This window comes from Balaenoptera physalus (genome assembly GCF_965194825.1).
Source record: "Balaenoptera physalus genome assembly, chromosome: 11".
NCBI lineage: Eukaryota > Metazoa > Chordata > Mammalia > Artiodactyla > Balaenopteridae > Balaenoptera > Balaenoptera physalus.
In genome coordinates this window covers 19,648,078-19,665,875 of record NC_138896.1, presented here as the reverse complement: position 1 = coordinate 19,665,875, position 17,798 = coordinate 19,648,078, and the positions used below count along the sequence as shown (strand labels likewise).

Genomic DNA, 17,798 nt, shown 5'->3' with positions numbered 1-17,798 from the left:
GGTATGTTCATTTATATCATATTTAGGGTAAGTATTTTGAATTAGCATCCCTGAATACACTTATTAAAATTGAACAACGGATAGACAACCTGAAATGTGCTTCACCGAATGTCATACATGACTGTCAAAGAGACTCTATGTATACCGTACCTAGAGACTTTAGATCTATTTGTTTGGGTCATAAAGTTTAAGAATTAAGTACTTTCTGCATATAAGACCCTTAGAAATGTTTTTATTTGGGGGGAGGGTGTGGTTAGGGAAAGTGCTATTAAAACAATACCAATGTGTCTTCCTCCTCAATAGCACTGTAAAACCAGAAAACATTCAAGAAGCTAAATAAAAACAGGCTTACCCGATATTGCAGGAGTGCTTCTATAGCTCTAAATTCAAAAGGTAAAGGGTATGTGACAAGTTGACCCTCTCCAGCCAACTGTGAAGGGAGTTCCCGGAACAGCCACTGCTCTAAATTTAAATTACGATAATCTAGTATCAGAAGACACTCTGGAGTTATCACAGCTTTCAAATACTGGGGGGAGAAAAAACAAAAAACATATATATATACATATATATATATATATATACACACACACACACACACACATATATATATATGTACACACACACATGCACATGTAAGTTGTAGGGAAAAAATAACCTTCATAAAATAGGATTTAATACTCTATTAATTTTGGACTAAGCCTAAACCAAATCACTGTTCATTTGGTTTTTCAAAAAAAGTCAAGACTTTTTTTTTTAAAGAGAGGAAGCCTAAAATAAATCCAAGTCTTGATACCTCTAACTCAGTCTCAACAGAACTAGAATTAAACAAATTATGTATTTATTAGGACTTCCAGGGTGATCATGAGAAATATAGAGAACAAAGGAAACAAGATAAGGTCTTCTTAAAAGTCAGGTATTCAGCAGACTTTTAGAAAAGATTTAGCTTAATCATGATTAGTTTGGCTGAAATGGGAAAGTTTCCTTTTTAAAGTATCACCAAAACACATTAAGCTAATTCAAAATGATAAAGATAAAATGTATCCTTAGTGCTCTAATTTAGAACACTATGAAATTAAAAATTTATTCTGAAAAGAAAGACTGATGTCTTTTATGTTAGAAGAGTAACACAGAAGAGTAGTAGCCTGTGGCCACTGTATTAGTGACATAAAAATCACAAATTTTTCTTTCCCATTTTCCCCATTTTACAGCTGACCCTTGAACAACACTGGCGTGAACCATGCGGGTCCACTTACGTGCAGATTGTTTTCAGTAGTAAATACCGCAGTACTACACTACCTGTGGTTGATTGAATCTGAGGATGTGCAACAGCAGATATGGAGGAACCGTGACTATAAGTTACATGTGGATTTTTGACCGTGTGGAGGTTCAGCGCCCCCAACCCCCATGTGGCTCAAGGGTCAACTACAATATGAACATGTTTATTCAGAAAAGTTGAAAAATTACACAGTGAATACCTATACACATACCAATTCAATGATACGATTAACATTCTGCTGAATTTGCTTTATCACATACTTCTCTATCTCTTCATTAAAGAGGTACTGTTTTGAAGGGTGCTAGCTATTGATAATAAAAGTGAAGAATGTGTTTTGGAGAAAAATCACTTGGGAAAAGACTGCTTCCCTTTTTAATGTTTTAAAAAGTTAATTCTGGATAAATTGACAAAAACCTGCCATCAAAGACTTTTTGAAGAAAGCAAGTCTCATGTCCACTGCAGGGCCGATACCATTGACACCTGCGTCCCCTCATCTACGTCCAAACCTTAAACGTTAGCCCACCAAAATAACTTAAAGCTTTCCATAAAAATAAAAAATTAAATTAAGATGATAAACTTTAAAGGATATTCTTAGGCTATTCGGAAAACCAGAATATATTCTTAGTAGCTGAAGCTACGCTACAATTACACATAACTGTATACGACTGAAAATGTCTATTATAAATCAAGATTCTTTCTCTTATTTCAGAAACTAGAGACTAAATTCAAACAGTGAGAATGGAGACCGAAGTCAGATCTTTTCCATCATAAACAGAGCAGTGCTATGCCTGCTGAGCATATGTATATAATCCACGTAAAATGAGTTTTACTCTTAACAACATGTTACATTATAAAATATTCTATGTTTCACATAGCTATTTTTATTACGAAATTACTTTTAACCTAGTTATTGATCAAGATAGTTAGGAAGTAACTTTTATAAGACTGCAGTGGAGAAATGTATATGGAATAAAATCCTTTACCTCCATTCTCATGATAATCCTATTGTTTCTGGTTGTGATACTCATTAAATGCTGAAACCTCAAATCTCTGGCTTGAAGACCTAATTCTTGATATAAATCAGTTTTCTTCCTTTCTATAAAAGAAACATGTTCAATAAAAAGAGTGGGTAAACCAATATACCGAAAAGTTTAGATTTTTATATCAGAGTACCCCGCCCACCACCAAGATAATCTTCTATTACTACCAGAAACGAGAGCTAAAATGGGTCTTTTTAATACCCATTTCTACCTCAAAAACATACTCAGGCTAAATCTGGTCAAACTAATTTTTCTTTTCTCCTTTTAACCACACTTCATAAAATTTCTCTGTACTTAGAAAAGCCCTTTGGGACCAATATAAAAACCATAGCTATACATCATTGGAATTTACAGTATCAATCTCTAGCTCTAGATTCATGGATTTTTAAATATGAACTGTATAGAACTACAGTTCTATTTTCTATTTTTTCCTTACTACATTATCAACTTCAGCATTTTAAATCTATGAACAGACAAGTTCAATTTTCTTTGTTCTTGGACTAATACAAAACGAGAAAATAAAGTCAGTTCTCACACTAGATTCTCCTACCTGAAAACTAAATTTATTACCTAAGAGAAAGCAAAACAGATGAAGAAACTCAAGAAATGATGCTGGTAATACTAGCATCTATTCTTGTAATATCAAGCCACACCTGTGATAGAGCTCTAAGTAGAACCACCTTTTAAAGTAGATGCCGAGCCAAAAAACGCCCAAAATACTCCACTAGGATCTTAGCAACAGCAGGAACAGGACCACGGGGTGGGAAGGATATGGGAGACCTCAAACCTGCACCTGAAGTCAGATAGTAAAGTAATGCTTGGTTTCATTTAAAAAAGTAACCGTCCATGAGAGCCATCACTGGCAGAGTTCCATCTGACTGCCATCCAGTGCCCTGTCCCTTCTGTCTGCTGTCACCCACTGCTACTGCAATAACAGTGGTATTATGTGATTCTCTGCCTTCAACATGGTACAGGAGGAGAGGGACATGAGGACCGGGGCAGTGAAAGGGAGACTCAGGAAGAGAAACAAAAGGGAGAAGAGTGTTTCTCTCTGAGCTGCACACCAGCCTACGCTCTTCCTTTAACATCCTGTTAGAGTGAAAGTGGCTCCTGAAACAACAACACAGGTCAGGTGTTGCCAGTTCCAATTAGGACAGATGGGCAAGTGCTGAAAAAGATCTCCTTCAACACATCCATATATGCAAAGAATATTCTACTCAAAATATTATAATTTCTTGACTTCCAGTGGGTTCACTCATTCATTGATGAGTGATTTAAAAGAAAATTACAAATACTTACCAAAAGAAGTAACCTTTCCCCGTTTGTCAAATTTTGTCTGGAGAGAGATAATAAAATATTATTTTCTCCCAAATCAGTACATTATTTATGGTATCATATCATATGGTATTATAATCCTCCCAAATACTGAAATACAGACAAAAACTATAACTGCCCTTAAGTTAAATTCAGTTATGAGTTAAGGGTCAAAAAAAAAAAAATTCCCTTTCCCTTTGCTAGGACAAATCTGACCTTGGATTAACTTTCTAACTGGGTTCCCTGGGAGATCTGATAAAGGAGTGTCAGTTGTGTTAATAGGCAACAACGCTTATGGTAAAAGTGCCCAATGACTGGTAGACAGACTGCTCTGGACTGGAAAGACTAAGAACAGACTACAGACACCTGTTGGGAAGCCATGGTTCTGCCTTTCCCGAGTGTAGTGGTTCTTGTAACTGACTATGCTCCTTGTGGGAGCCCTGGATGTGTCTCTGGGATGGTTACAAGATACTGGCACTAGAGGGCCTTGGGATCCTAAGCCAAGGTGGATCTCACACCCACATTTGAGAATATCCTCTCCTCTTACCTGAGCTGTCACACAGGGGGCCACAGGAGCCCCTGAATGGCTGTAAGGACTTCTTTTGAAGAGAAAACACCTAATGCTGCCCTTCTGCACGTCCTATCCTTTATCCTTTTGAACAGACTGGGACCAAGTGTGGCTTATCTTGTGAATCTAAGTATCTATGGGAGGCTATGAAGTCTCTCTGGTGGGTGTTGCAGAATCAATAAATGTTTACAAAAAGACCTCTTCTGAGGTCTGAGAGTTTAAAAAGAGGACACAAGGCAGAAACTGTACTTATTTCCTATAAAGCAGAGGGAAGGTTTTCCTGTAATACTTGTCCATAGTCAAGTTTGAAGATGTCAAATAATATTTAATGAACCACTAGGTACTGGGCTGTATTAATTACTATTAAATATGCATTTTCAGGAAGACACACTCTAAGATACAGTTGTAGGTCCAAGTCCTGGGTTATTACCATGGAAAATACACATGCTGTGTTAATAATAACACAATAAAACCTCACAATATATATTTCAGCTTGCTTCTCATGAGCAAAGATAAGATCAACAGGATTACATGAGTATCATAAAACATCAGAGTTCAAGGGAAATTTACATCAAGGGAAGCTTTATGTTTTGTGTAATACACACTAGCTTTCCTCCTTACACTTATTTCACAAATATATACATCTGCTGCAGAAAATTTGAAAATAAAGATAAATAAAACTATTTGGTCACAAATTTTTAGAGAAAATCATGCTAATATTTTACTGAATGTCCTTCCAGACTTTTTCCTATTAAATATATTCATGTTACACACACTTCTTTGCAGTCTTCCCTCCACTTTCAACTTAACAATGTATGGTGAATATTTTTGCATCTCAGTATTTATATTTTTTCCTTAATGGGATTTTTTTGATTTAAAAAAAAAACATGAGATCATACAAACTGATTTTTTTAAAAAATGTTTACCTTGTAATGTAACTCACATTATTTCAAATAGCATCAACTGATTTTAAGTGCTCCTGGTAGACAATGATTTCACCTGCAAAGAACCTTCTTTCAATATTTAACATCTGATTTTGTACTGTTAATTAAACTGGCTAACTCTTCCAGAACAGTGAATAACAGTGATAACCCCCAGAACTACGTGTAAAAGTTATCTTGTTCTGTATAGTTGATAAAGAAAAGTTCTTATGTTAGTAAGCCTAAATAATAAGGATGATATATAATGGCTAATATACACTGAATGCTTACCATGCATGAGGTATTATTTTTAAGGGTTTTACATACGTGAGTTAATTTAAATCTCACAATTCTATAAGGTGGGTACTTTTACCCCCAAGTATACAGATGAGAAAACTAGGGCACAAAGATGTTATCATAACTTGTCCAAGTCCATCCAGTTAGTAAGAGACAGAGTTGAGATCTGAATTTAGAAACTCTGGCTCGGAGCAAGCACTTTATTTTTCTCTCTCTAAATATGTGTGTGTGAGAGACACACCATTTGTGTTATTTTATTCAGTTTTTTTTCCTGAAAAAAAGAGAAAGCTGCAGAGATCATGACCCTTCAAAGCATGCACTCTCAGCTAATACACTGTGCTGCCCTCAAAATGCTTCTGCATATATTACGTTGCATAGCACAGGTTCAAGCCATTTTATAATTAACAGCCTTCAAGGACTTCTAAATAGATTTCTGGAGAAATCTTGAGTATTCAAATAGGAATCTCTGAATTGTGATTTGAGCCACCTGTTCTAGTATTAAAAGATGAGCTCTACAGTCATTAGCAAAGTTTCAAGAGTGCTGTGAAGCAAACCTAGCTGGTACTCAGGTCACTGGCTAAGCAAAAGACAATGACTTATAAGTATAAGGATTCATTATAAAACAAAGTAAGTAATATCACCAAACGGACCACACATACTCACCACAGTAAACACCGGGGCTACACTGGCTAAAGTGGCTTGAGAGACATCAGAAGTTCTAAACCGGTGAATTTCACCTGAAAAACGAAGCAGAGAATTCCTTGTGATCATATGATTGATTTTCACATTCTCACAGTATGTGGAGGTCTTCAGACTATTTTACTATGTTTTGAATCTTTTTCCTAGAGGGAAAATAAGAAACACTCTTGTTAATATTTGTAGGTGATAATGTTAGGTTTGCCAATGAATGAGTAGCTTACTTAGGTGAGGCATTAGAATAATCTATGGAATCCAATCACCGCTTTTCCTAAGTATTATTGATATCTTATAGTTGGATGAACAAGTGTATAACAATGTTCTGAGATTAAAATAAAATGTCCATTCTTTTTTGCCTAGTTTAGAAAGGCTCTTCATGCAAGTTACATTGGTACAGTTTAGAAAACATACATTCCAAGAACCACCTGACCTTTCAGCATTCCAATATCAGGATTATTTGACCTATAAATTATGAAATCTATTGATTTTACTTCTATGTATTAACTTCTTTTTCACAGATACACTTTAGAGTGAACATACTTATGAAATAACCTACTGCACTGGACTGGAGACCCCAGTGAACTGGAATAAAGACAAATCTCTTTTTGAAAATAAACCTATTTAAAACATGTGATTTAAACTGAGCTAAAGTGAGCTCTCAAGTAGAACCAAGTAAATTTAATGCCTGATAAAGGACACTGTTCAAAATACTAAACATAAGACGAATGAACAGAATTCCTATCTACAGAACGTGTAGATATATTCTCATTTCTGATCTTATTCCTTCCTATTACATACATTTAAAGACATGTAATTTGTTACCACCTGAGGTTTGTTGGTTCCCTTCTACAAAATACAAACTATGTTATGAGGGTCAGCTGAATAAAGGTTAAAGAGCTACACATCAGCATTTGCTAATCAGTCACCAGTTAGATAAAATGTTACCATCTAATGTTTTGTCCTAAAACATTAGATGGGCTGAACCTGGGTTCCCAGGCATTTACCAAACAAAGAAGGGAATATGAAATGTAACCCAATTTGGAAAGAGTCTCCTAATGGGTATGGGGAAGAAGGTGGAGATGGTGAGTTACTTCGGGAGCATTTTGAGAGTACAACTGAGAAACTTGAGGACATTTTTTGCGAAGACATATATTTTAATGCCTTTTGTTTCTCAGCAGTATTAGCACCCACACTGTCACATTTGTGAAAACGTCAACGTATTACCGTCATGCTCCATCATTCAGGGGAAAAAAAAATAACTCAAATTTCAACCCCTCTCCCCCCCATCCCCTGACTCCTTCTGGCTGTCTGGTTACACAGTACTTGGAAAAAAAGTCAGATCTTTCTCAGAAGCAACTCTTCCCATTAAGTTTCAAAGTCTTCAGCCTCACTTCTAGGTGCATCCCCACCCCTTACCTGAGCAACTGGACAAAGGTATAAATGTGTCAGTCCATAAGGAAGAGACAGAAGACAGGGAAGATACTTAAAAAAATATTTCAGGTAGATAAGCCTAAACTTAGCTTCAGCACTATGATGACAGATAAGAGTGAAACTCTTTAAAAAGTCTTTTCACAAGCGCACTTAAGCCTGGAGATTTGCAGCTGGGGCGGTGGGAAAGACAGAGGCCTGTCGGGTCGGGCTCTAGCTGGTCACAAGGCGCAGTGCTCAGTCGCGTTCGGAGCTGGTGGGACGCAGCTCGGCCCACGGACCTGTGCAAGGGGACAAGAGCCGGGCGCCCAAGGGCGGACCTGGAGGCCGAGGCCAGAGAAGCCACAGCCACGTGGGCTCAGGCGGGCGGGTCGGGGCCCTGGGTTCACGGCAAGCCCGGCGTCCCGCGGCTGCGGGGCGGAGAGGGGAGTACCTGCCGTGGGGAGCCGGCGGGGCCCGTACAGCGGCGCGGCCCACCTCCTTCCGAGCAGTTCGGCGGCGCGGCCGCAGGCGGCAACGGAGCGAGTCCCGGGGGTCAAGCCCAAAGCCAGAGCGCACAGGGTGCGCCGGGGCAACCTCACCGCGCGGGGCAGGAGCTGGGCCAACCTCCGCAGGCATTCCATGGCGCTGGAGCGAGGAGGAAGCAGCTGCAAAACCCCAGCCCTTCATACCTGACGGCAGCGAAGCAGCCGGCTCTTCGCGACCTCGCGCGAGCGCCCAAGCTGCGGCCGCTGCCTACCGGGCATGCGCGGAGCGCGCCTGCGTCTAATTTCCCGCGCATGCTCGGAAGGTGCCTTTGGGTGGGCATCTCGTATCCCTCGGCCAATCGGAGTTTGTCTCCTACACCTGACTCTGTACCTGTAAAGCGTGTAGGGACCGGCTGGGGGGGGCGGGGCGCGTTTACCTGCGTGAGTCGAACTCTCTCACCTAGATTCGACCCATAGGACCTTGGAGCGGTCAGGTCGGCGCGTAGAGTGTCGATTATTTCTATTAACTAGTAATCGTTAAATGTGAAAAAATACCCAGCATGTATATAATGCTTTGCGGTCTCTGGAGCATTTTCATACGTATGATGCAGTCTGCAATCTGGAAGTGAAGAAATTATGCCCATTGCCAACTCAATTTATATTTAAGTTTAATGTAGCAAAAATAATTAAGCGTCATATGGAATGATATATTAAATTTTGCTAGTGAAGACTGAGGAACATAAACGCGTAGGATTTATAGCCCGTATTTAATCAAATGTAAGATAGTATCAATTTCAAGGTGCCATTTTATATACCACCAAGAAAGAAAAATCGCTGATAAACTTTGCTCTCTAATTATATAATTTAAGAGTCATCCCAATTTCAGTCTGTAAAATAAAAAAAAAGTGAGGCTTAGAATTGATGAAATATAGTATACATACATCTTTTTAAAGTGTGAGTTAATAGACTTGTCCCTTACAAGGTAGAAATGCAAGGCAGACACAAGTTTCACAGATTACCATTCAATCACTATGTATGAATACAGAGCTGAGGAAGCACGAGAGAACTTTTTCCCCCCCTGTAGGCTATTGAGACTGAGGATGGATTAGGAGGCAGTAGACAGAGAGAAGGCTTACAAAACAGGGGACATCTGACTTGAGCATTGAGGGCAAAGGAGGACTTCAAACAGTGCTTCCTTGGCAGTGGGATGGGGTGGGGTTTAGAAAGTCTGGAAAAGAGCCCTGGGTATATAGTACATGGCTGGTAGATTTTTCATGTAAGTAAGGGCAACAAGGATGATATACATCTTTCAAGAACATTGCGTGCCTTCAGAGACATTTCTTGGAAACAATATGTGATAACTTTTTAAAAACTTAGTCCCCAGCATGAAGAGACAACTCTGTTTAAGATGACCCTTACAGAGCCTTAGAAAAACTCTGGGACATGGCCAGACACATGGCCTTAAAACTCATGTCAAGGATTTAGAATTTCATCTGAGAAGGGTGGGAGCTATTGCGGGGACTTTGAGCAGAGAAGTAAATCTGATTTATGTTTAAATGGATTGTTCAGGCTGTGTGGGGGAGAGATTACAGAAAGGTAAGTGTGGAAGCAGAGAGATGGTGATGATGGTTTGGGTTAAGGTGGAAGTGGTGGAGAAGGGGAGACTGGATGGGTTTGGTGCTATAAACTGAAGGCTGAGTTGACAAGATTTGCAGATGGGATGTAAATAAAGAGGCATAGAAGCTGACTCCAAATTTTTTGGCCTAAACAACTGGGCAATCATGGTGCCATTTACTGAGCTAGGGAATTTTGGAGAGGAGCAAGTTTAGATGGAGAGCAGATGATGGCTTGGCGTTTGGTTCCGGGCATGTTAAATTTGAGAGCTCTACTAGACGGATATCTAAGCATAGATATCAAGTGAGCAGTGTGGAGTCTGGGGAGATTTTGGAGCTAGATATATACCTTTGGGACTATATAGAAATATTTAAAGCCATATGATTGGGTAAAATCTCTTAGGAGGTGAGACAGGAAAGAGAAAAGTTCCTGTGATTCAGCTCTAGGTCCTCCAACATTTAATGGTTAAGAATCGAAGATGGATCCAGCACAATATGAGAAGGCATGGCCAGGAAGGAGGAGTAAAATTAGAGAGGGTGGGATCCTTGAAGCTAAGTGGAGAAAGTGTGTCAGGAATGAGGAAGTGATCAGTTATGTCAAATACAACTGTTTGGTAAGTGAGAAATGAGACTTGTCTATAGTGGGTGTGATACTGTGGAGCTTACTGGTGATCTTGACAGGAACAGTTTTCAGAGAGTGGTAGGGAATGGGATCTGGATCATCACCTTCCTTTTTCTTAAATTTTTTTTTAATTGAGGTATAGTTGTGTTACAATGTTGTGTTAGTTTCTACTGTTCATCACCTTCTTTTTCATCTCAAGCCATGACAGAATCCCAAAAGATTCTGCACCTATAATAACAATTTGGCTTTAACATTCCTTAATCTCTTTCCTTACCTCTTGAGCTTCAAAGCACGTCGGTGACCTAATCCCCCAGGATCACACTCTGGATTGTGTTCTTACCCAGAATTGTTTCATCTCAGAAATGTTGCACCAGTTATGCACACCATAGCCTCCTGGAGGCTCTACACCCACAGTGATTATATTCTCCCATCAGACCCTTCCTGGATGCTCTTCCTTCTCTACCCAGCCCAGATTATGTAACTGATCACTGAAACCACTAAGACTTGTACCTGGAGCATGTTGCACTCATGGGATGTAATCATAGAAGCCACTTTATTTTTGTCTCTTTAATCCTGCTGAGTTGGGCTAGTCTTTCTCTTGCCTCTTGAAAACTTGAGCCGGTTCCATGACTTCTCTGGTCTTTCAGTCTTATGTTCATTTTAGTCTCAATTCAGCAATTTAAAATATCCACTCCCTATTATGTTTAGTGAAATAAGTCAGAAAAAGACAAATACTGCGTGTTATCACTTACATGTGGAATCTAAAAAATAAAACAAATGAATGACTATAACAAAACAGAAACAGACTCACAGATACAGAGAACAAATCAGTGGTTACCGGTGGGGAGAGGGATGTGGGGAGGGGCAAGATAGGGGTAGGGGATTAAGAGGTACAAACAACTATGTATAAAATAAATAAGCTACCCGGATACAGCACTGGGAATAGACCAAATATTTTATAATAACTATAAATGGAGTATAATCTATAAAAATTTTGAATCACTATGTTGTGCACCTGAAACTAATATACTGTAAATCCACTATACATCAATAAAATAAAACAACCACTCCGTATACTTCAATTCAGTAATTTGCAGTGTCAGACCCAGTATAATAATCGCTGTTTCAATCTTCATTCAAAGGAAAGACTTGGTTCCTCTTTCCTTGTTAGGCCTGGGGGCAAATAAGAATTTGGGGTGTGGGTAGAGATTCTGGGCAGCTCCTCCTACCCCTTTCCCACTGCCTTTCTTATTCCATGGCTGCTGTTTCTGACTTTGCTGGGGCAGTGAAGCAAAGTTAAGAGTGAACCAGGGCTTCCCTGGTGGTGCAGTGGTTAAGAATCTGCCTGCCAATGCAGGGAACACGGGTTCAAGCCCTGGTCCGGGAAGTTCCCACATGCTGTGGAGCAACTAAGCCCGTGTACCACAGCTACTGAGCCTGCGCTCTAGAGCCCATGCACCACAACTACTGAAGCCCACGTGCCTAGAGCCCGTGCTCCGCAACAAGAGAAGCCACCGCAATGAGAAGCACCACGACCAAGAGTAGCTCCTGCTCGCCGCAACTAGAGAAAGCCCGGGCACAGCAACGAATACCCAACGCAGCCAAAAATAAATTAAAAAAAAAAAAAGTTAAAAAGAAAGAAAGAAAGAATTAAAAAAAAAAAGTGAACCAAATGTGTTTATTGAAAGATGGCCCCGTGTTCTTTCCAGGCAGGGCAGATTTTAAGCTGAATTCATCATGGGCATATTCACGTGGTCTCCAGAGGACCACCTCCCTCCCTCTCCCACCCCACCCCCCAACCCAGGGCCATCTGATTGCCATTGCTTTGATGTGGGCAGTGACCGTCCTCATCACTTTCAGATTCTGCCCCTTCTTGCCTCAAATGACCAGGTTCCTCTCTTCCTGACATGCTGCTCTTTGGGGCAGGATCCTTTTAAAAACAACCCCAGATTGATATTCCTGTTGTCAGGTCTGCATCTAGGATTTCATGCACCTTTAGAGGGAGTGCAGTCACTTCCCTGCAGAGCTGGTCTCCCTTGCCCAGGTGTGAGTCTAGGATCTCTTCCAGCTCTTGGAGTGTTCTTAAGTTCCTCTCACTAGACTTGAAGTGAGTGGGCAACACTTCCCCTACCCCTTTCTCTTGATGGTCGTGGCAGGGGTGGGATTCCCAAGCACAGCTTTTTTCCCCAAATCTTCCATATAATATCTGCCCCTACGTCTTCAGGCTTTCAATCTTTCTATATTGTGAGAGGTGAGAGGTCGAAGAGCTCTGTGATGGCTGCTCAGATTGTTCCCTGGGGAATTTGCATCTGGCAATCCGTCTGGTAACTCACTTTGGTGCTGATACCCTATCTTGGCATCTCCGTGGAAGCACCTACATGCCTCAGCACCTCTGATTCTGTGGCACCTCCTTTATTTATTTATTTATGCAGTCATTTATTTCACAAATATTTATTGAGCATAAACTTCATGCCAAGTATTATTTTAAGTTCTAGGGGTAGAGGAGTGAATGAAACAAGTCCCTGTTTATACTGAGTTGAATAGCGGCCCCCCCAAATTTATGTTCACCCAGAACCTCAGGATGTGACCTTACTTGTTTTTTGTTTTGTTCTGTTTTGGCTGCGTGGCATGTGGGATCTTAGTTCCCCGGCCAGAGATATGGAACCCACACCCCCTGCAGTGGAAGCACAGAGTCTTAACCACTGGACCACCAGGGAAGTCCCAGGATGTGACCTTATTTGGAAGTAGAGTCTACAGATTTAATTAGTTAAGGATCTCAAGATGAAATCATCCTGGATTTAGCGTGTGCCCTACAATGACTAGTGTCTTTGTCAGAGAAAGGAGGGAGATTTGGACACACAGACCCAGATAGAAGACCACCATGTGAAGATGGAGGCAGAAACTGGAGTGATGCTGCCACAAGCCAAGGAACACCAGAAACTACCAGAAGCCAAAAGAGACAAGGAAGGATTCTTCCCTAGAGACCTCAGAGGGAACATGGTCTTGCTGACCCGATTTTGGTCATCTAGCCTCCAGAACTGTGAAAGACTAGTGTTCCGTTGTTTTAATCCACCTAGTTTGTGGTCCTTTGTTACGGCAGCCCTGGGAAATTCATAAGCTACATGTTTTCATGTAGCTTAAATTCTAGTTCATTGGGGCCCATAAAATTTGCAGTCCCAGCTCTGCCCTCAGTGCTGCCTGCCAATTATTTTGCCCTCTCTCAGTCCCTTCTCTTTTTCCCCTAACACATCCTTTGAATATTTACTGGTATCCTCAAACCTCTTATTCCAGCCAAGCTCTACTCTCTCTTAGCAGATGGAGTACTCTGCAGTCATTTAAGGTACAAAATAATTTTACAGTGTCAGGAAATACAGTGATATAGACCAAAAGCAAGTAAGACCTGTTATAATGTTATGTTTTCCTCTGGCTTAACTTGCCATAAGTTCTGGCTTTTATGGCTCTTTAATATTTGGCTTTGGAATTCAAATCAAAGCCTTCTCCCAAAATGTTTTGGGCCTTTAGGAGAAGTACATTCATTTCCTTTGGAGCCTCAGATGCATTTCTTGAAAGTAATTATATATTCTGGTCATTCTTCATCCCTTCAACCAATATTTCCAGGCGCTGTGTTTAGCTCTGGAAATATAAAAAAAGAGAGATGTGATACTTAGCCTCAAGGAGCTTACATATCAGAGACAGACATTAAACACATGATTTTACAGATAATTGTTTAATTTCACTTGTGAAGAGTACTATGAAAGAAGAGTACAGAGTTCTATGAGGACTTATAAGAGGTGGGCCAACATGCGAGGCCAAGGAAAGCCCTTCTTAGGAAGTGACAATTTGGCTGAGACCAGAAGGATGCATAAGCATTAGCCAAATGAAGAGGAGGGGCTAAGAAAAATTTCCAACAAGGGGAAAAATTGTGTGGGAAGATTAGTGTTCTTTGGCCATTGGAAGACCTATCAGAAGTGGCTGTGTCTGGAGCTCAAGTGATTCTAGATGAGGCCAGAGGGGAAGGCAGGGGCATATCATGCCAGGCTTTGCCAGCCAATTGAAAGAGTTTTGATTTCATTCTTTGAGAAACGGGGACACTATTGAAGGGTTTTAAACTAGGGGAATGGATTTGGTTTTCATTTCTATTTCTTAATTTTTTAAAATTGTTATTTTTTGGCCATGCCACACGGCATGTGGGATCTTAGTTCCCCAACAGGGACTGAACCCTTGCCCCCTGCAGTGGAAGCACGGAGTCTTAACCACTGGACCGCCAGGGAAGTCCCTCGATTTTCATTTTTAAATGGTCACTCTGGCTTCCCTTGGAGACTGGGTTATGGGGGCTGAGAGGGGAAGCAGGAAGAGCATTGGGAGGCTGCTGCAGGCATCCGTAAAAGATTTGATGGGGGCTTGGATGAGGACAGGTGAAACGGATATGGAGGGGATAGACTGAAGAGTTATTTAGGAAGTAGGGTGGGTAGGACTTGGTGACTGGGGAGAGGGAGAGGGCATGTTAGTTTGATCAGGCTGCCATAACAAAATTCCACAGACTGTATGGCTTAAACAACATAAATTTATTTTCTCACTATTTTGGAGGCTGGGAGCCCAAGATCAAGCTGTCGGCAGGTGTGGTTTCTCCTGAGGCCTCTTTCCTTGGCTTGCAGACGGCTGCCTACTTGCTGTGTCCTCACATGGTCTTTTTTCTGCACACACACATCCCTGGCGTTTCTCTGTAAGTCCTAATTTCCTCTTCTAATAAGGACATCTGTTAGATTGGAGTAGGGCCCACCCTAATGGCCTCATTTTAAACTTAATTACCTCTTTAAAGGCCTTATCTCCAAATATAGTCATATTCTGAGGTCCTGGGGGTTAGGGCTTCAAAATATGAATATGGGGACACAATTCATTCAATGATAGAAGGTAAAGGTGAAATCCATGACTCTGGGAGAAGTAAAATACTGAATTATGGTACTGTTGACTGAGTTAGGAAAACCTGGAGGAAAAGATAGTTCAGAGGAAAGATTGGGAATTCTATATTGGACCTGCTGTGTTTGAGACTGCCTAGTAAATAATCCAACTGAATAAACAGATCATTGGTCTGGAGCTAAGAATATGAGTTTATCTAGGCTAGATGGATAAATGTGGGGGGCTTGGCATGTAGATAATCAGTGAGGCTATAGACATGCAGGAGATTGCCTGGGGGCAGGGGGTGTATAATAAGGAGGGGAGAAAAGGCTCCAGATCACAGTCTCCAAGGCACACCAACCAAAACCAAAACCGGAGAGACAGAGGAAGAGCCAGCAAGGGAGACTGAGGAGTGTGGGTACTTTGTCTGTTGTTAGCATGTACTGGCCTAAACAGTAGTGACCCCCAAATAAAATAGTGGAGTTACCCTGAAAGAACACTGCTTTTGACTATGGTGGCAGAGTAGTTATGGTGAGGGCCTAGAAGTTACTATAGCTCTAAATTTCACTAAGATCCATAAGGAAACAACCCATGGGTCTCCTTGATAAAAACAAATGCAGATCCCCAGGGTTGATGTGAGAGGAGGGTTCTCTGTGATGGGTTTAGGAGTCTGGCCCATCGTCCCTCTATTGTTTCCCTTGTGGCTTTCTTACTGTCGTCACTACCATTCTGAAGTTGAGGCGGTTCTACTCCTTTTTAAAGTCCTGGGTTAAGCCAGAATATTTGAGTTTATCATTATATACCAAGCACTGTGCTTAAGCACTGCAAGTAGTAAACTAGAGGAAAAAAGTTGGCGCAATATTGTAGTATCATGATTACACTTTTCCACACTTATCTCAACTGCTAGGTTTCCTTAGGGCAGTAGTTTCTAACTTTTCATTTAATCACAAAAGACTCCTTGTATTATTTTGTCCCAAAGGATCTATAAATTCCTACAGTATTGCATCAGATGAAATGAACTTGTATGTAGTAAGTGTCTACACACCGAGATTTTTATTTTAGTTAGTCTAAGAAATTTTCTTGTAGATAAATGTACAGTTGTTATTGGAGCATTTTTAAAATGTTGAAAATAGCTTTCATACTCCTCTTATTTTCACAGAGCCTGAGGATTCAGAGATCCCAGGCTGGGGCTCCAGGTCCTAAAAGAATTGCTTTTCCTGGGTTGCCAGAGGGATGACTATGTCACAGTCAATCTTTTCTCTTTTCTCCCGCTCTCAATGCACCTGTCGCTAGCAGGCATGTTTTCCTAATGAAAACATTTCAGATCCACCTGGAGTTAATTTTAAAACTTCACTCTCCTAGTATTTCGCTAAGAGAGAAGAATAACTGAATCACGGTAGCTAGCAACCAAAACATCCAAATATATTTTCTATTTTGAAGAACAATGGTTAAACATTGTAAATATATTACTTTATAAGGCAAAATATATAATCCAAAAGTATGTAGTCAGACATGAGACTGAGTTCAAAAGAATCATCCTTCCTGAATTTTTAACTTTATTGCTGGAATTCTAACAGAATGTATTTGGCTTTGCAGTTAATAACTACTACTTTTTTTTTTTTGAAATTTTAACATTGAATGTTTATTTGAAGAGACTAAGAAATCTCCCTTGCATTTAAGGTGTGATAGAAGTATTGTGGTTAAGTCGAAAAATACACAAGAGATGAATAACTACTACTTGTAAGTTGAAGGTTTATATATTACAAATGAATGAAAAGGATTAAAGAATTCTTATATCAGGGTTTTTTTTAACCTCAGCTCTACTGACATTTTGAACCAGATAATCTGGGGGTGAGGGCTGTCCTGTATGTTGTAGGATGTTTAGCAGCAACCCTGTCCTCTGCCCCCTAGGTCCCAGTAGCACCCCTTCCCCGAGTTGTGACAATGTCTCCAGACATCACCACTGATCATTGATCACATCATCACAGATCACATCACCACAAAATCACTCCTGATTGAGAACTACTGTATTTTATAACAAGGAGAAGAATCCACAAAACCCCAAGACCATTTTTGCCTTTAGAAGATATATCCCTTTCGATGTTTCTAGACATATTCTTCACACGTGGTAGACATTAAAAAGTGAAACTCTAATGTTACCAGACTCCAGTAAAATATTATTTTTCCTGATTTTATGACTTAAATGTGTGTGCTTATTTATTTGTGTCTGTTATCCCAAACCCAAATGCCAGCTTTTAAAATCATGTTCCTGTTTACATACAGCACCTACAATGGTAAGTGGGCTTCTCTGGGGTCTGGGTCCATGACACACCTGGTGTCTGCAAGAGATAGGTTTCCCTTGTTGGAAATTTTTCAAGGAATTTGGCCACAAGAGGGAGCACTATTCCTATGCTTGCTTATTTATTTATTAACTATTTTAATACACGCTTGTCCCACAGAGTTCAATGATGCAGGGAATTCCTAATACAGAAATCAGAAACACTGCTAGTATACTAGTCAGGATTTTCCAGGGAACTCGAGCCAAGAGGATAAAAGGAGATTTATTACGAGGAATTGTTCCACATGATGAAGGCTGAGAAGTCTCATGATCTGCCATCTGCAAGCTGGAGGCCCAGCAAAGTGGGGGAGTAGTTCAGTCTG

At 40.4% G+C, this 17,798-nt stretch overlaps 1 protein-coding gene across 9 annotated transcripts in view; it reads right to left on the bottom strand.

Annotated features, from left to right (window-relative positions):
* The window catches only part of MRS2 (magnesium transporter MRS2), a 40,812-nt gene extending 32,499 nt beyond the window's left edge, over nt 1–8,313 (bottom strand). For 5 of the 9 annotated variants that reach the window (XR_014251307.1, XR_014251308.1, XR_014251309.1 and 2 more), the window contains exons 1-6: nt 7,973–8,311; nt 7,693–7,820; nt 6,079–6,152; nt 3,616–3,652; nt 2,260–2,372; nt 353–526 (exon numbers count right to left, since the gene is read on the bottom strand). Coding sequence is in view for 6 of the 9 variants with exons in the window: in XM_082415188.1 (XP_082271314.1) it covers nt 353–526; nt 2,260–2,372; nt 3,616–3,652; nt 6,079–6,152; nt 7,693–7,820; nt 7,973–8,208 (762 nt within the window). In the remaining 3 variants the exon portion in view is untranslated. Of the gene's footprint in view, nt 1–352; nt 527–2,259; nt 2,373–3,615; nt 3,653–6,078; nt 6,153–7,692; nt 7,821–7,972 lie in introns of all 9 variants that reach the window. The other 4 variants (XM_082415191.1, XM_082415190.1, XM_082415187.1 and 1 more) reach the window with 4 other exon arrangements.
* Between the last annotated feature and the right edge of the window lie 9,485 nt (nt 8,314–17,798).